Source organism: Ostrea edulis, chromosome 1 (genome assembly GCF_947568905.1).
Source record: "Ostrea edulis chromosome 1, xbOstEdul1.1, whole genome shotgun sequence".
NCBI classification, from domain to species: Eukaryota; Metazoa; Mollusca; class Bivalvia; order Ostreida; family Ostreidae; genus Ostrea; species Ostrea edulis.
In genome coordinates, this window is record NC_079164.1 from 75,763,184 (window position 1) to 75,789,950 (window position 26,767).

At 33.4% G+C, this 26,767-nt stretch overlaps 2 protein-coding genes and 1 long non-coding RNA gene across 13 annotated transcripts in view; 2 read left to right on the forward strand and 1 right to left on the reverse strand.

The window, feature by feature from the left end:
* LOC125680981 (phosphatidylinositol 4,5-bisphosphate 3-kinase catalytic subunit alpha isoform-like) lies at nucleotides 1-23,967 on the reverse strand. 10 transcript variants are annotated; one of them, XM_056160820.1, is made up of 23 exons: nucleotides 16,092-16,147; nucleotides 15,628-15,745; nucleotides 15,432-15,528; nucleotides 14,721-14,973; nucleotides 14,254-14,472; nucleotides 13,013-13,263; nucleotides 12,548-12,665; nucleotides 12,295-12,413; nucleotides 11,927-12,112; nucleotides 11,481-11,616; nucleotides 11,164-11,306; nucleotides 9,510-9,619; nucleotides 9,310-9,391; nucleotides 8,702-8,866; nucleotides 5,510-5,613; nucleotides 4,965-5,124; nucleotides 4,638-4,753; nucleotides 4,402-4,523; nucleotides 4,170-4,248; nucleotides 3,548-3,712; nucleotides 2,940-3,057; nucleotides 1,681-1,832; nucleotides 1-1,449 (listed from the first exon to the last, which is right to left on the reverse strand). In XM_056160820.1, the coding sequence occupies exons 3-23, from the start codon at nucleotides 15,522-15,524 to the stop codon at nucleotides 1,182-1,184; spliced, it is 3,159 nt and encodes a 1,052-aa protein (XP_056016795.1). In that variant the 5' UTR covers nucleotides 15,525-15,528; nucleotides 15,628-15,745; nucleotides 16,092-16,147; the 3' UTR covers nucleotides 1-1,181. The 10 variants fall into 10 exon arrangements, with proteins under 10 accessions (XP_056016795.1, XP_056016790.1, XP_048776810.2 ...); XM_056160815.1 differs by lacking the exons at nucleotides 15,628-15,745; nucleotides 16,092-16,147 and adding an exon at nucleotides 23,848-23,967; XM_048920853.2 differs by lacking the exons at nucleotides 15,628-15,745; nucleotides 16,092-16,147 and adding an exon at nucleotides 17,260-23,947 and having other exon boundaries at nucleotides 14,260-14,472.
* On the forward strand, nucleotides 6,920-7,989 carry LOC130053529 (uncharacterized). Its single transcript, XR_008802059.1, has 2 exons — nucleotides 6,920-7,551; nucleotides 7,641-7,989. It is a non-coding gene; the product is annotated as an uncharacterized LOC130053529 (long non-coding RNA).
* Nucleotides 23,948-26,767, forward strand: part of LOC125681162 (uncharacterized) — a 16,123-nt gene continuing 13,303 nt past the window's right edge. Inside the window, exons 1-3 of one of the 2 annotated variants that reach the window (XM_056160861.1) lie at nucleotides 23,948-24,407; nucleotides 25,882-26,026; nucleotides 26,155-26,295. In XM_056160861.1, coding sequence (XP_056016836.1) covers nucleotides 25,897-26,026; nucleotides 26,155-26,295 — 271 coding nt within the window. In that variant the 5' untranslated portion in view covers nucleotides 23,948-24,407; nucleotides 25,882-25,896. The remainder of the gene's footprint in view (nucleotides 24,408-25,881; nucleotides 26,027-26,154; nucleotides 26,296-26,767) is intronic. The other variant, XM_056160854.1, reaches the window with a different exon arrangement.

Genomic DNA, 26,767 nt, shown 5'->3' on the forward strand with positions numbered 1-26,767 from the left:
TCAGATTTTCTTAGATTTATTCATTACAAAATATGCAAAATAATTCTCAGCAATAGTGTTGTATTACATGTAACCCCCCCTCCACATACATGTATTTCACAGTATGACAAACACAACATCTTGTATTTTATGGTATGACAAACACAAAACACATTTGTAAATAGATCTTAGGACTATACTCAAGATTTACGCATAAAAAAATGTATGTACCTTTCACACAAGTAAACGTAATGATAGTTGATTGCACTTTCTTCAACAAAAACTATGATAGTTTGTTCAAAACAAATTCTGAATAGCAATGACAATACTGTTCTAATTGTGCTTAAGATTCATGCGTGTGAAATAGACATATCATATACAACAACAATCATTCTTACATTCTGCACTATAATAAATTATGAACTTGCACGTCCAGCCATCCTTTAACTGCTATAAAGTATGATAATGAATGCCTAACAAATATTATAGTATAATCCATACCTATGCATGATTGTAATGTTAGAATCCAACATTTAGTTCAATATCACAAAAACAACCTTGGGACTCAATAAAACAGGTGCATGTACATACAAATTGAGTTTATCTTATTTCTTTAACAATAACTTTATTTCTCCAATAAGACATGTAATTCTTGATGAAGAATTTTGAATCCATACATGCATGTATTTATTAGTAAAAGTACTTACATGAAAGCAATACAGTAAAAACACTTTAATTTTGCTATCAATTCATTGTCAGTGTAAAAAGTATTAAAATGGAATTAATGCAATCATTTTCATACATGTAGTAAATTACTGTACATATATGTCAGAGGTAGCAGTGTTCAATTCTTTTAAGATCAAATTGCTAATTTCATTTACTTGAAATACATTTCACATACATTATGCCTACTTTTGTAAAATGAGCCCTCAGAATGCAAAAGCAGGTATAAAAATGACGCAGCTGACAAAAGACTTCATTTTGACAGCATATTGCAATTAATGACTACCAGTAAAATGTTCTGAAAGACAATACCATGGAGCTCCCTGTCCCTTAAAATTTTTCATAGAAAAGAAAATGTTATCTGTCTTGCTCTGATTTCTGTCTCTATGTATAGAATGTAAAATTACAAAGTTGATAACTGAACACAGGTCATTCTCCAAGAGAGAGAGAAAAGTATTGGTGTCAATCTACATCACTTCCTATTTACTGAGATTCTTCACGAAGTGGAATACCCAGTCGACCTTAGTCGACCATTGTCCACCATGGGCTGATTCGAATTGCGTGTTGAAATATTTGGCCGCCTCCTCCTCCGTTTCCTCCACGGCCAATGTCTTTCGTACGTAGCTGATGTCATCCAGGGACTGTAATTCGGGTATTCCACACGACAGCATCATAGTGAAGAGATTAATAAGAAGATGGGCATGTTTGCGAAGAACCAAATATGCCTCTAGACACAACCTGTTAAATCTGTGAAGAAAAGATCAAGAAATTGAATAAAAAAAGATGTAAAAAATGAAATACAATGTATAGTATACAGTATGTATTTTAAAAAATCATACCACTGAAATTAAGAGCAGAATTTCTTGTTCTTGTTATAAATATTCTTATGATTCACACACATGTACATGTATTATATGATCTGTAATGTAATTTTTTTTTTCATTCTTTAACTTGAAGATTTCACAGAACGTTACTTACTCTCTGAAGAGTTCATGTTTTGAAGTTTTATCTGAGCCTCGCACTATGACCCGTACGAAATCCTCTGTCAGCACAAAAGGGACCCTCTCTCTGTTGATTCCAAACTTTTTCTTCTTGTGGTTCAAAAAATGACCAAAGTCTATGTGAAATACCTTAAAAGAAGAACATCAATATAAAATTTATTTTATGTTAGAATGATATGTATAAGAGAAATAAAAAATGATGTATATTTTATTTGGACCCCCCCCCCCCTCCAGATTTCAATCATGTTGGCATAAACAACTAAGCACAGCACATGACTCATTTACAAAAAAAAAAAAAAAAAAAAAGTCGGGAATATGATGTACCAGTGTACCAAGATTGATATCTGTCAAGTAAAGGGTTCTCAAGATATTGAGTGGACAACACTTGGTCTACCTACTGACAAGTGCAAACCAATATTCAGTGAAAAACTGCCTAATCCGACACCTGTGAAATCCGTTTCACTGGGCATTACAACCTTGTTTTCATTCTCAATTTCATACTTTCATTGTTTTCACACTGTTTCTGACACACTGTGTATTCTGCCAACAAAATTTGTTTCCCAGTGCATGTTGGATTGGACAGGTTTCACTGTACCCCCTTTTTCAAGAGGGGGTGGGGGTGAGGGGCACATATAAAAACATGTGAAATGAGACGTGTCTAATATTTTGTTGATATTAATTTAAAGTACACAGTGTGTAAAGTGAATATAGGGGTGGTGATATATTAAACTAGGAGCAGCAGAAATAACTAATGTCTGTTTGACATACATTGTACAATCGTCAGAAAAACTTAATCTATATCATGTTACTTGTAGATGATTTTCAATTTTCTCCATTAAAAACTCCATGATATTTAGCACGCCTACATTATTTTTTGAATTAATCTCGTATAAATGCACTTTTACATGCATTTGATCCCACACTGTCGTAACCTGCTGGTTTTCTCTCTGTTACACCACCATTCAATGTTGAGTGTAGTGTAACCAAGAGAATACCTGTGGCTTCTGATGATGTTGATTCCAAAACTTGTCACCGAAGAAATTTTAAAAAAAAATCTCTAGTTCAGACACCAAATACTTGATAATATCTTTGCAATATTTCACATATAAAGTAGATATTACTTGACAAACCACATGAGTAGATGGATGAACATACTGTACATTCAAAACATTAATAATTTCCTATCAAATGCTTGCATTACTTTCATCACTCCTAATTCCTTCCTCTGGAACATACCTGACCATCTCTTGTACACATAATATTCTCTGAATGTCGGTCTCCAATGCCCAAAATAAATGTGGCCACACAATAGCCCGCACAGGATCGGGTGAAGGTTTCTATAGCTTGGTCATACCTACAAATATGAGAATGTGTTGTAATCAATGACAGGAACATTTGTGTTCAAGTAATGCATGGGGATTAGAGATCATGAATTTCCTCTACATGTAAGATATACACCTTTCATGGCATTATACAGTGCTTTAAATTACTCATATTTTGTAAAACATCTATCTTATCTTGCATTGTTGGATTTGTCAGTGAGACATCATTTTCATGAGACAAATTTTTTCATCAATGTATAGGGGTATACAGTTTATCATTGAGCAACTATTTTCTTGTATAAATTGAGCTTTCATGAATAAGTAGTGATTTACAGAACACTCGTAGCTGTCTCCAGCCCCTACAAAGTACTCAGAATAAGCAGTAATTTACAGAACACTCGTAGCTGTCTCCAGCCCCTACAAAGTACTTAGAATAAGCAGTGATTTACAGAACTGTTACACTAGTAGCTGTCTCCAGCCCCTAGAAAGTATTCAGAATAAGCAGTGATTTACAGAACTTACTTCTCCTTGTTATTTTCTTTGATCCACCGATGAAGATTACTAGAATTGATCTGAATAGCACCAGATATTGTCTTTTTCTGAATGTCCATGATTGTCAGAGCATCACGGACACATTCTATTAGTCCCAGTTCTTTCCCCGTTGATAGACATCCATATGGAATCAATCTGCAATGGTAAAAAGAAAGGCATCAGAAACACTAGCCCATTCATGGCATCACGAGAAAGGAAAGAAAACTGTCAGAGTAAACAAGCACTCTAGCATCTTCCATCAAAACATATTTCAGGAGGTATTCTACACCAGAGAAATTGGATATGGATGAAAAGTGAATGATATGTACAATATTTTGAAATTGAAAACTTTCAAATTCACTTTATTTAGTCAAAAAATGCAGTTTTAGTAGAATGCAATCTAAAAAAAGATTTAAAACCCCTGCTGGACTTGAACCCTCGATCTACAGTTCAGCAGTCAATGTGCTAACCTACTGAGCTACTCAGCTAGGCAATGATTTTTGAAATGCATAGACAAATATTGCTGATATTTATATTTTCATTGTTTTAAAAGAAGTCAGCAATTATGACAATGTAGAGCACTTCTTAAATTCCATTAAAAAAAAAACCATACCTTAAATCAAGTCCCTCCTCTTTCCAGAGTGAGTCCATGACCCTTAACAGTTGTAGTGTTAGCATATCCTGCCTAAGATCTAGAAAATTCAAAGTAACACAGTTTAATTCTTTCTCACAGCAATAATACCTCAAAACAAACAAGAGATTTTGAAATAAGATTTTCACATTTGTATGTTGCATTATGGGTAACATTTGTATGTTGCATTATGAGTAGACAAGTAAAATCTTACCATCTCCATTTTTGAAGAAGAATTTGAAGGAGAGGTGGTAGATGTCAGCCATTGGATCTGCATTCTGCCAAACTAGCTTCAGAGGACGCTTGGCAGATTTCATCACCTTACAATCCGCAGCACTATTCAAAGTAGCATGTTAAGAGATTTATCAAGAAGTGTACAGCCAAAATGTAGACAACAGGGTGTTTATAATTTAAAACTTTCTCCATTTAAAAACTGAATATCAAACTGACCATATATCTCCTAATCTATTGCTGTTGTTTAGCGGAGACAGGAAGTTACGGAGTGCGTCATGGTAATCGGGCTGCTGGAGTTGTAAATGAAGGTGTTTCATTTGTTCTATGTGGTCCTGCAAACAGAAAATCGTCATTTACAACCTATTAACCCTGCCTGAAAATCTTCAATTGTGACACTGTGAAATAACTGCCATATTCTTTCTCAGTTCAAGGGTGAAATGCTCTACCACTTACAAAATATGTGTATGAGATCACAATTGAAATACAATTGTACACATGTGAAAAGAATGAAACACTTTATATATACAAAAACCAAACATTTACATTTTTGACATCCATTCGCAGGGCATCTGTAAGTTTGGTGAGTTTTTCCAGTGCCTCCACCTGCCTGGTCAGGACTTTTAAATATGGCCCTAGGCCTCGACAAAAAGCTTCTAGCACAAGTCCAAATCGAGTTCTAATGGCTGGATGGTGCATCTCAGACCTAAATGAAATCAAATATCACTTGAAATACAAGTAAATGTAGCTAAATTTCAAAAGCAGTTCAATTACTCATCTGCCCCTCAGAGGATTACTCATCTGCCCCTCAGAGAGTTCATTCATAATACTCAAAATCAAATGTACAATGTAATTGTAACTACAGTCCACTCCACTTATATTGAACTATCTGTTATATTGAAGTTAAAATAAATCCCCCAGCAGCAATATTTGTGTAGTTCAGCATTGGTTATATTGAACTTTGGATATAATGAACAATTCAGGTCGGTCCCCTGAATTTCATTATATCCGGAGTAGACTGTATATGTCCCCAATATGCATTATCTATAAATATTTTTAGGCCATATTATACTTTTTTTTACTGTACTTACTTGAGATGCCAGAAGAAGACCTGTCCTATTTTTTGATTTAGAAGTGCTTTCCTCAACAAAAATCTGGTAACTGGATTATCTAAATATGGTTCAAATTTCAATGCCTGAAAAGAAAATTGAAAACTTTTCATAATGTTAACAAACAGTTCTGTAATGAAAACATTTCATATATGCATGATATAAGATTCAAATACAGTTGAACTTCGCTATCTCGAACACCGATATCTTGATTACAATGGATATATCGAAGTCATGGGTCATAGAAACTTTTGGCTTCAAAAATATAAGGAAAAGAGGATTTTTAAAAGAAAGGATATAAATAGGATTTCAAAAATGAAAATAGGACCTTTAGAGGACAAATCTATTAACAGTAGTTTTAAAAATTTGACAGACTTACACACACACTCATTCAATACCCATTTATTTCAAATTAAATCTATCTCAATGTCTATCAATTGGACCCCTGGAAACACTCAACTGTACTGTAATATGTCACTTATAGAGTTTATCGAATTCACATGTAAAGTATTTCTTGTGTATCATGTTTATCTTGCAAAATACATCAGATTTTCATTTTAAGGCAAACTCCTGTAAAAGAAAATTGACTCTGCAGGCACGAGTTTACTTAGAGTTGTCAATCTCTTTCAATCGTTTGCAATTCTTTAGTTTTGAATTATCAACAGGAAAATAAATTGTTCATTAATGTGTAGTTGCTTTTGACTTCTTCTCATTTACTTACAGTTTTGGCTTGTTATCTGAATTTCCAAACTCTGTAGTCTGGCACATGCCTGACCCAATTTCCGCTACGCTATATTAGGAACACTAATGCAGTGTAGCGGAAACTGGGTCAGGCATGCACCAGACTACAGAGCTCTACCAATGGAAGGTACCTTTCAAGTCATCAAAATTGTGTGCTACATGTATCATTTTTAATTTTACAACATTAAAGCAAAAGGTTGGCATAGCCTTTAACAGGTTGGGAACACTTCCCCTGTAGCGAGATATTCTCGCTAAAACGCGATTATCCCTCTCTAGCGAGAATAAATATATCCCGTCCAACCGAGAAAAACACCCGCGGAATACATCTTTTCGTGATTCACGTGAAAAGAAGAAAAAGTGCTAAAATGTCTGATACTTCTGCAAATATATGAATCAAAACAAAAACACTCACGATGTGTATTGGATCTCTTACGCAGCAACTTTGATTTGCAATTTTATGACTATGTTGTCAATTTCATAGAAACAATTCGCATCATGTTGAGTGTGTGTCGCACTTATTCAGCGTTGCACAGGATTTGCCGTTATTTTCAATAAAGACGCCAAAACACCTGTTTATGGTAATGTTTATTTCTCGCTAATTAAGAAATAAGGTATCATTTAAAAATATTTATCGGGATATAAATACGGGTTGGTCACGTGATCAAATTCCATAAAGCCCGAAGGGCTTTATGGAAAATTTGATCATGTACCAACCCGTATTTATATCCCGATAAATATTTTAAAATGATACCTTATTACTTATATTTACATTTTTGGTCGGTAACATTGCTGAATTGTGTTAACAACACGTTTCCATACATTTCAAATTGTTGACGTCCACAACGAAGCGTCATAGATGTTCAAAATGACGACAACACAAAACAAAGTTCTATAAAATGAAGAACTGTTTTAATTATTAAGACGCTAGAAAGCAAGTATATCAACATATACTTATACATTAACTCGGGAGTATATAATGGAAAACTCTTCCATATGTCTAATTTTAGGGGGTGGGGGAATTATGATTTAAACGGGGATGCGCAGTGTTACACTTAGAGTTGTGATGCGCTTTGACTTTTGAAAAGTGAAGACGTTGAAGACCGACTTTGAAAGATATTCTGTGGATATTATGGAGTTAACAGAAGACTGAGATGGAGGAACATGAAGAACAGGGCGGCAGTCGTCAGGTGTAGGCAAATCATTTATAGACAGGACAGAGGACGCAGCTCAGATGAATCTCCGGAAAGAACTGAACATCGCAGAGAATGTGGAACTGCACGAAGGTAAGGGACGGTTTGGATTTGGATATGTAATTGTTGATAAACATGAGCTCACTGAACGCTTCTTTTGACTCGATAATTTTTTGTAATAGGTTTTTAACGACGCCTCGCTTCGATGTCCCGACATAAACTTGGAAACCGACATCAAGCACTATGGCTGCTGTGGCACGGAAGCGGTGTGGTGTGTAGGTCTTAATGCACTTTGACGACTTATCGGCCATACATCCTGTGAATGACCTTTTTGCTAAAGCCTAATGTCATCGTCTAGCAGTAGGTACAATTCCGCATCACCGATGACCAGGGTGAAGTTGTAGCAGACGAAATTTTAGACATACATTAGGCCTAGTAGGCTAGTAACTAAAGACATTGTTTACAGAAATGCTTTTATCAATTATTGATGAAAGTCCACTGCTTGGAATACAAATAAAACCGTAAATACATTTTGTGATGTTGATTTCATCTATTGAAAGATTTCTGTAGTAAGTGAGAGCGATTGCTAGATGTGTATTGCCTTAGTAAAAGTAGTACCTGTTACCTACTATTAACAAATGTTCATACGCACAGCCGTGACCTCTGTTGACCCCGTAGTAGATTTATCCAGAAATAAATACGTATTGCTCGTAATAGTGTTATGTAGGAGAAAACAGTTGCAAATGTAAATATAGAGGGATAATCGCGTTTTAGTGAGAATATCTCGCTACAGGGGAAGTGTTCCCAACCTGTTTAACAATAACTTTCACAAAAATAAATGCACAATTTCATTTCCCTGCTCTCAAATATATTACAAGACATGAATAACAGAAACCACATATATATATATATATATATATATATATATATATCTACATAACAGCCAATTTTCATAGGTATCATAAGATTAAAATCCCAGATACTTTATAGGACATGATAATTTTTATAGGAAATTAAGGATTTATAGGACACCCATGACCCATGTGAAGTGATTCTGAAATCCCAACTGCTTTTTCTGTAAGTATTTTACCCTCAATATCCCAAATCCTCGGATATCTCGAAGATTTTTCTCAGTCCCATTGAGTTCGAGATAATGAGATTTGACTGTACATGTATCCCTTCATACTTGTGAAATAGGTTAGCTTGATGTTAAGACTAAATCTTCCCAGATTATAAAACTAACCTGTACAAGTTGCAGGAGGTATCGTTGTAGTTTTTCATCTGTCAGATTTTGCTCAAGACATCTAACAGCAAAGCTCCGAACATGAGGGTCAGGGAAAGAACAGTCCAGCAACTCCAGGACAACCTCGGGTTCCAGAATCGGCCATTTCTTCAGTAACATGTACATCTACAAACACAACATGTACATTTATAAAAACAAAAGAATCGGCCATTTCTTCATTAACATGTACATCTATCTACAAACACAATATGCATGGGATATTTGATCTTTGCAAACTGCACAAAGTAAATTTGATAAATGAATCAAGAGTGGTGAGCATGTACATTGAAGATCAATTCCTTGCATAATATTCTTCATGAGTTTGGAGAATTCAGAACAGAATGTGGTATTCTTCAGAATATATTAGTTCACTTGTCACCATCGTTTCAACATAAATATCTCTTTTGCATGATAGAAAAATCTTCACAAAAGAAGGGTAGGCAGTCCTTCAGATAAATAAGCTTCTCCCTTATTAATTTCATATCATGTTAATTACATATCTGTTCGTTCACATGTCACAGTAGTGTGAAAGCTAAGTTTACAAGGACAAAATAAAGAATGTATTTTACCTGAGCTACATTTTCACGGTCATTCCATCTCATGGCCTGCAGCAGCTTTGGCAAAGAATGGGGAAGAGACATGCAGTATTCTCTGTAAAATACGATAACAATTCACAACATGCTTTTTCATGCCTTTTTTTTTCTTTCTAAAATTCGGCAAATTAAAAATTCGGAGTATCAGAGATTTCACCCGACAGACTTCTATATACCTTTGTTTCCACAATATTTCTTTTTCTTGATACGAGATTTCAGCCAATGGATCTCTTTGTACAACTTCCCTAATTGTCTCCTCATCCTTCTGTCTACTCATGGGTGTCTCCTATACACAATAATAACGAGATAATGAAAACAACGAAATGTCACAAATATTGTGTTGTTAGCCAGCTCATGGGAGTCTCCTATGTAAACACAATAATAACGAGATAATGAAAACAACGAAATGTCACAAATATTGTGTTGTTAGCCAGCTCATGGGAGTCTCCTATGTAAACACAATAATAACGAGATAATGAAAACAACGAAATGTCACAAATATTGTGTTGTTAGCCAGCTCATGGGAGTCTCCTATGTAAACACAATAATAACGAGATAATGAAAACAACGAAATGTCACAAATATTGTGTTGTTAGCCAGCTCATGGGAGTCTCCTATGTAAACACAATAATAACGAGATAATGAAAACAACGAAATGTCACAAATATTGTGTTGTTAGCCAGCTCATGGGAGTCTCCTATGTACACACAATAATAACGAGATAATGAAAACAATGAAATGTCACAAATATTGTGTTGTTAGCCAGCTCATGGGAGTCTCCTATGTACACACAATAATAACGAGATAATGAAAACAACGAAATGTCACAAATATTGTGTTGTTAGCCAGCTCATGGGAGTCTCCTATGTACACACAATAATAACGAGACAATGAAAACAATGAAATGTCACAAATATTGTGTTGTTAGCCAGCTCATGGGAGTCTCCTATGTACACACAATAATAACGAGACAATGAAAACAATGAAATGTCACAAATATTGTGTTGTTAGCCAGCTCATGGGAGTCTCCTATGTACACACAATAATAACGAGACAATGAAAACAAAGGAACACCACAAATATTGTATGATTAGTTAATCATTCCATTCTTCATGGTATTTGTAAATATTTAGTTTCCTGCGGCAGCAAACTTAAAATAAATTTGTATCATACTAAAAAAACTACATTAAATTTGAGAGTAATTCTGCTATCTTGCCTTGTAAGTTCTATTTGTTAGTCATAATTCCATGAACATTCAATTTGTTCATAACTCTAAATATATACAAAATTATTCACAAGAACCTTATTTTTGCATTATGTCAACTGCCCAAATTTACAAGAAATGTGATTAATCAAAAGTATATAATACATCATATAGAGAGACATGTATATTATAATATTTCTGTAAGAATTTGGGTTTCATTCCAGAAGGTACAACTTGTACACGATACAGAAGGTACAACTTGTACATGATACAGAAGGTACAACTTGTATGCGATACAGAAGGTACAACTTGTACATGATACAGAAGGTACAACTTGTATACGATACAGAAGGTACAACATGTATACGATACAGATGGTACAACTTGTACATGATACAGAAGGTACAACTTGTATACGATACAGAAGGTACAACTTGTATACGATACAGATGGTACAACTTGTACACGATACAGAAGGTACAACTTGTATACGATACAGAAGGTACAACGTGTATACGATACAGAAGGTACAACTTGTACATGATACAGAAGGTACAACTTGTACATGATACAGAAGGTACAACTTGTATACGATACAGAAGGTACAACTTGTATACGATACGTACCAACAAATGTGATCTTCTCTCTCTGGTTGTCAAGAAATGAGCGAGTTCTTCAAACTCGTATGCCTGAGGGTGAACGACAGGGAAAGCAAACCTATCAAACTCTATTTCTAGACATGCCGTTTCCTTTTCATCAGGATTTGATCCTAAAATACAAGTATGAAAAAACAACTTTTAGAATAGAAAATTTCATGAACTTTTGTATTCCAGGTCAGAATTTTTTTTTAATCATCTTTGAGCAACTTAGAAAATTTAAACTTATGAGAAACCTGTATGATACTGATTCTGCAAATTAAAAGAATAATAAATTCCCAGATTACCTGGAATTCCAATGGGATTTAGGAGTTCATCCATTCCCTGAGGCATTGGCCAGAGATTCAAACTGACTTTTTCATTTAGAAGTCTATCATTAAAGTCAAACAGTTGTAAATTTCCCCAGGCTAGGGCAAAGGTCACCTAAAAATAATAATACACACGTACATGAATGAACAAATGTGTAACCCTTTGTTGACATAATTATAATTAAAAGTGGTGCAAATCCATTGTTCATATTCATAATGACAAGACACAAACTTTAATACTGAGAGACTTTTAAATCTATTTGATATTTATGAAGATTTATATAATGTAAGTTTCAGAATATTCATCATTTCAACTACCATTAAATATTCATAACTATAATGATAGCTGCTTATCCAACATTATCAGTATTATTTATTGATATCTGGTTTTTCCTCATGATATGTTACAAATGAGTGATTTCTACCTTTCTGTTTCGCCTCCTATTGACTGAGCAGATGGACATACACAGTCGTGCACTGCGAGGTATATCTGTCATGTTCAGGAACTCTAACCACTCGTTCCAGCGAGGGTTGTTCGATTCCACTTCCTTCGTCACCTGTGCCTCACACAGGGCCTCTGTTCCATGATAGATGCCTGCCTTGACATAAATCTACAGAATGGCCACACAAGAAAATCAATTTCAGATTATAATTCAGTTTAATTTTGGATATATTCTTGAAATAAGCAAATGATGAGAACATGACATGCAAAATATTCCCGAGAAAGTAATTGTTTTAAAACGTTTAGAATACGGAAATCCCTAAAGTGCTCGTAAATTGACATTTCTCGTACCTTTCCTGCCTCTTTCACATTAACGTAAGTTGCACAGTTTATCTTTATCCTTATTGCAGCATTAATTTCCCACAGAGAAATGGTTGGTTGATTGTTTATATCTAAAAGCAACTGGTGACCTGTGAAATCAGAAATAACAAAAATTATTCATAACGATTTCTCACATCTTCTTTTTCCTCATCCACAGTCTGATCATAGCTAAGAAATATTTAATACAGAACGACCTAAATCTTATCAAGATAAAACTGTTTACCTCTTTGCGCATAAGATGGCATGGTGAAGGCACACTCTGGTAACGTTGCATAAATACTTTCCTTGGTCAGCAACATGAATTGTGGGATCTTCTCTGTAGCAATACATTCCCTGACATACTATGGGGGGGGGGGAAAAAAGAAGAAAAGTTAAATTAACTTTTAAATTACAATCATTCACGGTGAGTTTCATTAATGAATAGTCTCTTCTGGTTTTTCATAAGCATATTTGCAAAAGTAAACATCTACAGTGTATATCAAAACAAAAATGTTTCACAAGTATGTTCCCCGTGGTGCAAAATTGAGAAGGGTTAAATATACACATGATTCATGAGAAGTAAGCCTGTCATCTAAAACTCACCCTGTATTGACTAATTGGTTTCATGAGAAGTAAGCCTGTCATCTAAAACTCACCCTGTATTGACTAATTGGTTTCATGAGAAGTAAGCCTGTCATCTAAAACTCACCCTGTATTGACTAATTGGTTTCTCTGACAACAGAAATTCATCACAACCACACACTTTCAGAGCGTATGTGCTGCGGTAACTCTCTATTAAGCCTTCCACCTGTGCTTTTGTAATGTCCATCAGGCGACCTCTGCGCCTTATGACCTCTGAAATCACATCAATGGGTCGTGCTGTGTGCTCTACCCTCACACTGAATTTATTCCTGTTTCCATCATCTGATACAATCCATATACAGCACACAACATGTCCTTCTGAAAGAGAAGAACATAACATAGTCCTGGTCCTGTTATTCATCAGCTTAGTACTCGCTCCAAACAATCAGTATTTCAACATGTGTCTGAGAAACACAAATAACCTTGAATGTTGAACAATTTTAACCTTGACATGCAACCATGAACTGATATTGACATTCACTGTATCTTTGTCTTATATTTCTTTTGAAATTGACATTGCTTTTATCTGTGACAATGAATACATGTTTCTTGCAAACTAGTTTGAACCAGGTTTTTAGTAACACTTGTGCGTGTAATCATTACCAAATATGTAGTGGCTATTCCATTTAAAGTAATGGATGAGTCAACAATATGGTATTTTAGTACTTAACTTTAGTTTATATTTTTTAAAAATACATAGAAATATAAACATAAAAAATACAATTTCTTTGTTGATTTATAGGGTGATGAAGGTAGCACTCATTGCAGAATTTTTTTACATAACCCACATTTATAACTGAAAAGGCGAGTTATGCATTTTTCCTGCAATGCTTGCGACCTTTATTACCCAATAAAACTACAAAGATGACGTTTTATCATGTTTATTGTTTAAATAAAGTTTTAGACTTTGACTTGTAATTTAATGAAATATGAAGTCTACATCTTGTATACATATAGCTCATAAGTTATGGCTAAGGTAAAATTTTGACCTTGACATATGACCTTGAAGCTTAGACCTTGAATTTTCAATTAATCAATATGAAATTTTTGTCTTGTATGGCTCAGAAGTTATGACCAATGCTAACATTATAAACAAACAGGACAGAGAGGCACCCTCAGTTTGGTAGCATAAAAAGAATGGAAAAGGTGAAAAGAATTAAGGAGCCTCAGAGGTGATGATAAATTTCCTTACCACTAATTAGAATAGTTTCATTTAGAGTTAAAATAGTTACATTGTCTATAGAATTAGGAATTACCCTGCACAGAATTCATATCTTCTTCCAGTTAATCTCAGAAGGTAATACTTACCATTACCATTTTTCTCCAATTTCTTTTTCAGATGTGGAGGTAATTCTGGGCAGGATTCTAAATCTGGTGGATAAGTATACAATGCAGCGCTTTGTTTACTGTTAATCTGTCTCTGTTCCAAAGCATCACGGCAAACATCAAGGGCAGTTCGCCTGAAGGTCATCACTTCAAGGTCCTTCATGTCATCAAAATCACTGGTGGGTATGCCAACAGTCATACCTGAAACACAAAAACTCAGTAAAAAATCACTGATCTGTCAAAAGTGTCAATATATACTGAACAGATATATTATAGCTGATTGATTTTTTCTGTCATGATTTTCATATTTAATTTCCCAGTTTAGTGGTTTGTGGTGAACATGGAATAAAATTGAATAATAATAAATAATAAATTATCAAGTAATTTGCATTGTTATAAAGATATAAAGCAAGACATTATAAACAACTCATTAAAACACACATCCCCACCTATTTCATAATTAATTATTTTTTCTTCTCTGTTTCCAATAGGTTCGACAACTTTGAGTATAGGCATAAATAGTCTAAGATCACACATTCTTCTGGTTTCATCGTAGAATTCCTCACTTTCAGCATCTTGTGTGATGCTCACAAAAATATATGACCCCTGATCACCAAGTTTATGACATAGAGGGTAATTTTTGGCCTCGGCCCACAACTGTGCTTTAATCCTTTCTAATGTTTCATCTCGGTTAACCATCAACTGCAACAAAAATAAAATTCTAGTACCCCAGTACCTGTGACTACAACCCACCTACATATAAAAGTTCTTTCTTGGTTTTTTTTAATATGGCTAAATTTTTTGCAATGGAACACAAAATCCAGTGGAACAAAATTCAAGGTTTTATATAAAAACTACTCATATCTATTATATTTAAGGAAACTAAAATTAACCACAAATCTGGAAAATATTGTGCTAATTCAAATGCTTATATTTAATCTGCTATCAAAATCTTATGAATCACTATTCTTTTGCTAAAGAACACAATATTCTAAGAATCTATTCTTATAAATACAATAAAAGGTATTTTTGTGAAATCAACAGATCCGAACTTTAATTGCCCAGGATCTGTCTTAAAAGCAAAAACAACCAAATCTACAGAAGTCATTATTCATATATTTAGAAAATTAAAAAAAATCAAGGAATAAACTGAAAAACACCTGTATCAATACTCCATTTGGCATGAGGCAATCCACCATCACCTGTGAGGGCATCAGATGGTGACCCCATAACTCCCCTGAACTTGGCGGCATAATTCTGAAAATACAACGGCCACACTGAAACTGATATTTCTAGTTTTTCTTCATCTTTTTATACATGACACAAAAAAGTTTGTCGACGTGACTTCTGCCTTACCTGTACGATTTTGTCACTGATCACTAGAATGGTGCAGACAAACAAGTCATGAGTAGGAACATAAAAATGTACGGCATAAAAAGTGAACGGCAAATATTTCTACAAGGACACTCAACCCCTAGATGTGCAGACAATAATAAAGATTTAATCATGTGAAAAATTTCAATTTACAGGAAATTTGTCAATGATTGTTACATAGCCTGACAAATCATTAATGTGATAACTCTTAACTCTGGTTCCAAAAATTTCACCTCAAACTGTGACTCTTTTCTTCAAAATTCAAAAGTAAACGGAACAGAATTTGTGTCAAACAATTAACTCTTCCTTGATAGAAAAATTATGCATTTGGACTTTTCACAATAAAACATGATTAAAATTCACAGTTGTCTTAAATTATTATTATCAAAATAACTTACATATCTAATCCACAAATACAATGTTTGGTATGTGTGTTCTAACTGTACCTGATCAACTTCCTAGTACTGTATTGTTAGTCCACTGTCCTTCAATATGTTATTTATACACCTGAAGTCATTAAAAATCTCTAGAGTATACTATTTCTAGGTAAGATACCTCGAATGCTTAATTTGTTTTTAAACGATACCTTGGTTATACATTCAAGTTTCTTATTAAGCAAACCTGATATTTTGAAAATAAAAACATATATGTGCATATAATCTTAATCTCAACAGCAGGTGGCTCTTACAATCAAATAATGCCGTCTGGAAGAAAAATAATGTGTTGGGTTTTTAAAGATTAAGGTGACATTTTTATATAATACATACCAGTAACTTACACTTATTGATCAAGTTTCGAACTTATAAATTCCCAGTAAGATTATAAACTTATTAGATAATACTTTCAACTTATTGTCGGAAGAACAAAACACAATGATATGGACAATTAACAAGCGGAACAACATCTATCTTGTACCGGTACATCACAACTAGAGGTGTTATTTTCAGCTTAAAAAACCAAACAAACAAAAATATCCCTCTACATACATATCATGACTTTAAGGCATTTGTGGTTATTTTCATAAAGTTCACTTGGTGTTTTCAACAGATTGCCACGCATACTAATTTGGTTTGAAACTTACAAAATAGCAGTAAAGATGACACATGGATCTTTCACCAGATGACAAAAACAAACATTTCAATCAAGACACCAGGAAATGTCTGCAAGCCACTGACAGAAGCAAACATGTCTGCTGCACTGGGCTTGTACTTTTAACAATCAATAATCACCAACAAATTTGTCCTTTTATGTCAGGAATTATTTTTTCCTTCATTATGATCAGATAAAACAGATTTCAAATTTGAAGTTTCAATTTGCTGTTAAATTTGTACAACTTTAATTTGAGTTTAATTACTTACCGGTTTTGTACAAATTATAGTTATTAAAGAAAATAAAAAATATTTTAATCTAAAAAAAAATTCTGATTTATAACAATTTACAGCAATTTGTAATATGTCAATATTTAAAGATTTAATTCTACTTCATAAAACACTGAAGCATATGAATTTCTTTGCTGATTACGAAATTTTTAGTATAAAATATTTTTCATGTACACACACATATATATATATATATTCTACATTATAGAAATCTCATAATTGACAAGAAAAGTACCTTGGGACCGCTGTTCCTTATACAGGTATCATACGAAGAAGGAATCTATTTGCTGGGTTCTTACATCAACAGCTAGGGAAATATCATTGAGTTTTGAGATAACATCTCTATTACCTCACTATATCGCTCTGTTTACAAATTCAGACTTGCTATCACACACAACATATTTGTGGAAATAAAACTCGTAAACAACATTGTTTTGCTTGCTTTTCAATTCGACCATCCCTTAAGCCTCCCTGTGGTTTAAGCATCGCATCAGTGGTGATGTGTTTAAAGAGTCTATAGTTACCACCCCAACACAATGGTCTTACCACTACACTACCTTAGCAATTAATCAAAAGCAAGCCTTCTCTCTGTTTACCTTTTATTGTCATACATTTATATACAAAATTTATCGCCATACCATTCTTCTTGAGCTTTAAACTTTATGATCAAAAACCTGAATTTCAGACTTTGAAAGCTGAATTTTTTCCCCTTAATTTATTTAGTTTATTAATTTATTTAATCTACTTGTGATCCTGCATTTGTTTAAACCATGACAAAGTGAAAAATATTCAATGTCATTTACAACTGCCTATGTGCATTACTTCAAGTATCCATAAAAATAACAAATTATGTAAATTTGATTTGCACAAAATCTCACCTCCCACCACCTACAAAACAAAACCTGTTATTGGAATGATGGTGATTTATCCGCCAGCCTGTCAAATTAAGAACAATCGGGACTGATAATGTGGCTCACAAAAACAACATTTAGTTTTTCAGAGCAGTTTTCTTAATTGTTGTGGAAATGAGATTTGGCATGTTTTCCTCCATATCATTTACAGATTCTGAATAGCTGTGTAGGTTGTTTGTGTTAAAGGGTGTGAAAACGAAGAAAGCAGGGGGTAATTTGTGTATTAATCAATGAATCCGATTATATGCAGATTCCATCGATTTCAAATACACCATCATAGAAATAACCTAATATACATACTTATTTCTATATTCATATTTGGTGATAAAACTTTTTTTCTTCATATATACACATAAAAACTTTAGGTTTTGTGGAGTAAAAATGTCACTTGCTGCACGTCGTCACATAAAACAGCAGTCTAACATTGGGGAAAATATGATAATGGATATTATGTATCTCTGCTGCCATATGTACAGCTCTCCAGTCAAAACGTGTACTCAAGATCAGAATCTTGTTTGCATAAAGTGCAATTTATGTAAATTGTTGAAGTGAACTTATGTGAAATGCAAACCATATATTTCAAGTGCATCTATCTAGATGACAACCACTCTACTGTTGTGCTTTCAAAAATGATCAAATCAGTTTGACTGTCTTGACTTGATGGGCTAGCTAGTACTGTAGGGAATTCCCTTAAAGTATCAACAAAACTAATTCACTGCTGTTCAATTTATGAAGTGAAACTACTAGAAGTGATAGTAAACAGAATCAAAATACCATGATAACAACTTTTTGCATATATTTCTGTAATTCCTGAACTGAAATCTTCAGATATCTATCTATCTATTAAAACTAATACATGTAATTTCAAACTTCAAAAGCATTAAAAAAAAACTCATGGAAGTGGACATGCAGATAAATAGATTTTAAATCATTGCTGAAAGGGATGAATAAATTTTGGGTACATATTTTGAGTGGAAGTTCAGCTTGAACCCTTCAACAGCAGAATTATCAATTAGCTCCCTCAATGAAAAGCAAATAGTTTGTCAATGTCAGAATGACAATCACAGCCTTGAAATGTTGTTTCCTTTCAGAGGAGGCGGTTAATAAAGGAAAACTGCTGTATTCATGCTATGCTCTGTAGTTCAATAACACTTTGACATGGAAATATTGAATAACCTCTTCTGCCCTGTAACTGGTACTCAGATTGAAAAAACCCATTTCTTCATTGGCAAAGATGTCAAAAATTTGTATTGAATCTACATGTTTAATGTACTAGTGACAGACTTAAAGAGACAGTGACATCTGTAAAAGACCCATGGGTCACATTGCTCACCTGAGTCATCTCGACCCTTCTGTTGTTCAGTTGTTCTGATTTTTAAGAGTTTTTTTCCGGTCTTTATTCCAATGAAAAATGTTGCCCTATAACCCATGATTCAAAAGTTATGAGCAGGGTTAAAGTTTCAGACATAGAGGAGAAAACAATACATCCCCCGACTACAGTCATAATAAAACTTGAATTCACACAACTTAGGAACATTTGCATCTGATTTAGTGTGGCCCTGGCCTGCTACACTTGGAAAGAGTTTGTTTAAATTAATTTCCCACATTCCCATATAAAACGTTTATCTGCTATTGTGACCCTTCCCTACCCCCAGGGCCCCTGAATTGAACAAACTGAATCTGCATTACCTAGGGATGCTTGCTTATTATGATGACTAATCATGGTCCTGTTGTTCTTGAGAAGATTCTAAAATATTTTTGCTATATATTTACATGTAAAACTTTGACCCCCCATATTGTAGCCCCATCTACCCCAAGGACCACAATTTGAATAAATTTGAATCTACTCTATGTCAGGAAGCTTTCATGTATATTTCAACTTTTCTGACCCATTAGTTCTTGAGCAGAATTCTTTAAATTGAACCCATCCTATTTTTCCCTTTTCTGGATTATCTCCCTAGCTATTCAAGGGGGCATGGACTTTCATTCAATAAACTGGAATTCCTTCCTTCCAAGGAAGTGACAGTGATAATCACAGATTATCTTAGATTCATGCGTCACATGACCCACATCACTCAAATGAGCGACGCATTTGCCCGTGTAAAAACCTTATAAAAACCCCTATTGACTGCATGTGCCCTTGCCACGATTGGCAAGCCAGGAACGGAACTTTAATTTACACAACATGAGGATTCTTGATAGATTGTGTCACTGTGGTGTTTCGTTTGTAAAGAATGTGTCTATACATATTGTTCCTTTATAAAACATGAAATACATACAGTGGCTCCACTCAGATCCCGATGGTCATGGTAGGGGCAAATTTGAATAAAAACTACATGAGGATGCTGGATTATTGATTTGACAAACTATACTCTTGTAGATCCTCGGCACAAGACTTTTAAAGAATTTTAATGGATATGTCTAAAACATATGAAACTTTAAAACAGCTACTTTGTGGCCCCACTCTGACTCTAGGTTTGACCAATTCCAGGTATAAAAAAAAATAAAAAATAAAAAAGACCTGTATGGGAGAACAATTTTATGTAAATATCAACTTTCATTGGTTTTCAATATTTTCTAGAGAAGTCAATTTTGTTTCAGCCAATCCAAAAAACAAAAAATGAATATCATGCAAGAACATTGCCAAGAGAAGAAAATAATTCATAATGACTTTGTGCTGAGTGAGCTATAAAAACTATACAAGAAAGAATTTCTGCTAACGTTTTCTATCAAAATCAAAAGGATAGTGCCACGAATAACAGGCGGACTTTAATATCCTAATGCATGTTTGTGAACACTAATATCTAATATAATCGTCAGTCTTGGAAATCACGCTTTTCAATTGCAGTCTGCATCATCATGCCATTTGCTAGTTACAAAGTATGATCTAAGCCAATGATGTCACATCCTGTTACTACACATAGAGACACTTTTTTCTTTCATTTTTACACTGCTGGAATTAAATGCAATTTATTATAAAAATTATGTATCTTTTCACCAGCTGGCAATATCAACAAGCCCAATTTACTTAGGCTGTGAATTTGTCATATGCACACAGAAAAAGATAACCTGTAAATCAAAGGTGTTTATATGGAATAGATCTGTTTTCCTATTCTCTGTAAATTGTGACACTCAGAAATGTTTTGTCAATGAAACAGTACCCCCTTGCTTGTTGTAAGAAGCGACTAAATGGGGCGGTCCTTCGGAGGATACTCCAAAAACCGAGGTCCCGTGTTACAGCAGGTTGGCACGATAAAGATCCCTCCCTGCTCAAAGGCTGTAAGTGCCGAGCATAGGCCTAAATTTTGCAGTCCTTCACTGGCAATGGTGACGTCTCCATATGAGTGAGAGTCTCGAAAGGGACGTTAAACAATATACAATCAATCAATCATAATTGGTTGGGCATTTATTGATATGTGATAATACTTATAGAAACACTATTCACAATTTTAGGACTCAAACTCAAATGGTTTGGAAATTTCACTTGAGTGAAGTAAGGGGTACATAGCTTTGTGTAATTGATGGTTCCAAAATAAGTATACAATTTCCTCTTCACTCAGCTACAGTGTTCCAATAATTGTCAAAAAATTATCAGCATTTAAATTTTTATCAAATGAATAAAGATGCCTTTGAAGTATAAACAACCAATCATCATGTATATATAAATAACTTTCTCCTCTTTTCAAGAACTATGTATTTTATCTACTGCAATTTAACATTTATTTGCACATTTTGATATGAAAAATTATTTGCAGATCATGCTGTTATAGACAGTTGATGTGTATATTGTTCACACTTCCAAAAACAAATACTACATGAAAAATGATACTGAAGCTTTGCATTTTCTTCAAAGCATAACATAACTTATGTAACTTACATGTCCCGTAAACTTAAATGTAAACATACAGCTGCCATAACATTCTAAAGTTATTAAATGAAAATTTAATATAAACAGATTTTTTTTTTCAAAAATATAAAATTATGAGTGAAAACATGCTGTATTAGACTGGATTTTAAATGTTACAAAGAAAATATAGAAAAGAATATATTTTGCACATTTTATGTATATCTTGATTCAAGATCATTTTTGATAATTAATATGTAATTTATGTTATTAAAACAGTTAGTTGTTTAGATGAAACTATAGCTTCTCTTTGTAGACTGCAAATTACTAAAATAAAAAATAGTATATTTGGTTTTGTGAATATTCTATCTACCCTAATCTCAAAAGTTGTCCATATAATTATTTTGTGTTGTATTCATGTACTTTTTTTCTGTATTTCACATTATACGTGTTTCATTTGAAACATTTTTTTAAAAATAACATGTTTAAAGGAATGTTTATCATCCCTAAAATATTGCAAATAAAAGACAAAATACTTAATTTTACAGAACAAACAGGTTATTAAATTCAGTTTTAAACAACCTTCTTTCTGAGATCTTCAACAACATTGCTTGAAGCCCGAAATATCTGTTACTCATTAAGATCATTTATATTCATTCAAAAGAAAGAATTGAAGATTCTGTACTGTTATATCCAGATAAAAGAAACAAAAGAATTAATTTATAGGTTTTATATTGAAAAAGCGATAATATAAACTACCTAGCATATATTACATCTATATATTATCCCATTGCTTTTTCAATAGAAAATAAGAGCTGACTATCAATATGTTAATCAACTGATTGTATATTGTTTAACGTCCCTATCGAGAAATTTTCACTCACATGGAGACGTCACCAATGCCAATGAAGGGCTGCAAAATTTTGGCCTATGTCTGGTGCTTATGACCTTTGAACAGGGAGGGATCTTTATTGTGGTACACTTGCTGTGGCATATCAGACTCACAATAGTGCATTTTGACATACGTAACATGACATAAGCACTATTTATCATAAAGTATTTACAATAATATATGTTAAATGTAACATAAATTACCTTCTTAAAGTGATGCTTGAATTTGAGCAGAAAAAGTATTGTACTTTTTCAATTTCTTTTCTAAAAAGGCTTTCAAATAATCTTTAAAGACATGCTTTACCAAAATGACAAATGATTTTACAAGGACTTTTCTTGCATTTAAGCAGCATATTATCAAGATATATTACTTTGATAACATAAATATAAGCTCCCTAAGCAACTACAAATAATAATTTTAAAAAAAAGGATCTATTTTAAAATTAATTGTGTATTTTATCAAGGCTCATTATGTATCACTTATGGTAGCTTTACATAGAAACTGAATGTGACTGAGAACTATTTATATCAGGTGATAATTTTGATGTTGCCTTAGTGACAAGACTTTGTTGTAATATTATAATTACACCCTTTCAGCCTTAGTGGAAAATAAAATACATATAAAAACCTTTCTGTATACGTATTTAGATTATTGGTGCAAGTCAAAATTAAAACTGGGAAAATCTTAACTTATTCGCTTACTTGGAGAATATACGTTGGCAACACACAAATGTAGGAAATGTTACAAATATCAGAGAATAGATGTAACACATAGCTCTTTTGAACATCACCAAATTCAATCTAATAAAAATCAGATCTCTAACCGTTACCTTCTCCAGTGTAACGGTTAGAGAAGATCTAATTTTAATTAGATTGTAATCCCCTCGTTTCAACAGAAATTAATTAGTCCTCACACAGCTAGAAATATAATTAAATACAAAATAGAAATAAATTATCTCCAGTTACAGACCAATGTGGAAACTTATTCATTACATATATTATATCATGTATTTATAATGAATGTTGTTGTTAAAAAATGTATATGCCCCCTGAAGGCCCTTGATCGGTTGATTAGTGAATAAACATACATTCTACTGAACGTAGATATGCTTCAGAATAAAGACCCGTTTCCCCACTACTACACAACCGTATTGAAAAAATGACAAATCAAGTTTACCTTCTATTATTTCTCACTCAAGAAATTCATGTGGCGAACTATAAATGACTAAACAAAGTTGTTTACAATTACACACACTGTTCATCCCACCGGAAGTGTTGATATTAAAAAAAAACTTTCGAAAGTGGAAACAAATTTTCCGTTTTTATCAACTTTGCCAAACAATTTTTTTGAAATAATGTATTGTTTAATGGTATCAATTGTAACATAAAATATAAATTAACATACTTATTACTTAATTATTTCATCAAATTGATGAAAATTAAGTATAATGCTGCTTGTTAAATGCGCGCATTTAATTTCCAATTTTGGCCGAGTTGGTATATTCAGATTCGTTGGAGAGAGAGAGAAACAGTTCCAGATTTTCTAATGCTTGCAAGCATGTAAATATAGCCATTCAAAGTTTTGCATTACGTTTTCGATATATTGACCTTAAGTTGAAAATAGGAAATAGCTCATCAAAACCACAATAATTTCCAAATCGGCAAAATGTGGTTCGACTCGAATTGACTCGACATGGATGTGGAAACCGTGTTATCATAGTCCACGCTGTATAAGGGGTACGTGCAAGAAACTCAAAGTACATTTACTGTAGTGGAGCAGTGAGTTGAGATTTTGTCTAGGATAGTGTTGTTTTGTCTTGACATTTGATTGATATATTCTTTTTTCTTTCTTTTTTTATCATAAAGTTTGAGACCACAGGACCACCATGTGTTACAACCAGGTCCCTGGTTACAACATAATTACTGTCTGTAGATATATTGTGACAACACAAAAGACTCTTACGAGAACAATCAAATGTTCCTACTTAATTCCGACACTTGCATTAATTGAACATGCCATGCACTCACTTTTTCACCTATAGAAGTAAATCAAATCCATTATTCTAAATTACATCAAATATATATATACTACTTCCCTCAGGTAGCTTAAGGTCAGCAGCCAATCAGCATTAAAACTTTGTATATACAATTTTCAAAAATGTTATCCAAACATTGTCTTTTAATAGTATAGATTCAATTTAATTCAAACTGATCAATATCCTAAATCCAGGCTTTCCTGCACTTTTACACAACATATACATATATTCAAAATATAGGGGTGATTTCCAAGTGGATCACTGTAACAGTAAAATGTTATTGAATGCACAAACCTTGATCATAAAGCTGAGAGTGTTTTACTGTAAAACAACCAGAGGTTTAATTTACCTTTATGTTTGACATAGGTTTCTCAAAATTTGTGATGTTGACAAACTTATATTTCCACGGGTGTCAGGGTAGGTTACTCTCTTGTTACCCCATGGTTCGATTCTCATCAACAGTTGTATGTGAGAGGGTATGGTGGTCGCCAGCTTAGACACATTGGTTTTCTTCTTATGAACAGGTTAATGGACATCTCATGCTAGCATCTGTGCATAGCAAGAATATGGACCGCCCCATCGCATTTGTATTATATGATATTATGTACTATGTTTGATTAGTGTTATCATAACCTGTATGGATGGACATAATCAATATGGATGGAACATATTAAAAATGGTCAATTGTTTCACATATAATGAGCTTGAAATTTGCATGCTTAGATTTTTTTTTTAAATATATCAAAGAAACCTACAATAATAAAATTCTTTAAAAATTCCTGAAATCACAATTACACTAGCTAAATTTTGGTGAAAGCCCCTCAAAATACCTTTCCTTTAATGATTCCAAATTTATTTTTATATATGCATTTTGTAGCAAAATTTATTTACAAATTGCAAATGCTTTTCTGTAGAGAAAAGAAAAGTTTAAAAAGTGAATGTTCAAATGTTCAAATTTTGTTAAATTTTTCAATGATATTTCCTCAGTCGCTACTGGAAGAAAGTACACGTCATAATTCTAAAGAGATATTATGACATTTATGTACCAACAAATTCAAAATGGAGACAGAACATACATTTAATTTAATTTTACTTTGGGAAAAAGCAAAATTGTCCAGGAAAGAATGAGCATTTAAACATCTATGATTGTTACAAGTTTATATCAATTTTTGTAGGTAACAATCATTATCATGACATCGCGTGAAGAATCCCCCCCTCCACCACCGCCACCACCACCCCCTAAGACTTCCTTGGACAAGAATTCCTCACAAACATCCTATGGGTATCAGTATCAGCAACAACCTGTCCACTATGGCCAAAGTAGGTACTCTATAATGCATGTAGGAAAGTGAGAATTTATCTGATTATTATCACTTCAAAACTTTTTCCACAAGATTTTATTGAAAACTGACCAATCACTGTCTTCTACATTTGTACAAATTCCACAGGCTACTCAACAATGGGAAATCCATATTTATATCAACAGCAGACGACGGCGACATCTAGTGGCACATCTACAGTGACCAATGCCACGAGCGGGACAAATTCACAATATTCATATCAACAAACCAGTTATAACCCATATCAAGGTAAACAAATAGACTCAATGACATTCTGATTTTGATTTATTCTGCTGAAGCTAATACATGGAATTGCATCAAAAACTTTCAAACCATTCATAGAATTGGTCATTTACACAGGATTCACAACATTCCGAAATGAAAGTGTGTCAAATGCATTATTATGATCAGTCCGCTGAGATTAAAAGTTCGTTTAACTTGCCACTTTTTATGGGGAATCTAAAGGTTTGGGAAATTTAAATTACTATAATACAATGTGGCTATGTATCCATCTATACTATTCTATTCTTATTGTTTAAACACTTCAATTTAAAACAAAATCTAGGTGAGTTTTTCAATTCAGATATGATACCATATTTAGTATTCAATACACATTTCTGGTAGCAACAACTGCGCTTTCTAGGTGTAGCGTCATGTTCTATTTTTATTTCTACTGGAAAAGTGGGACGAGGTTCCACCCTGTTTTTTGCGGGCTAGTATG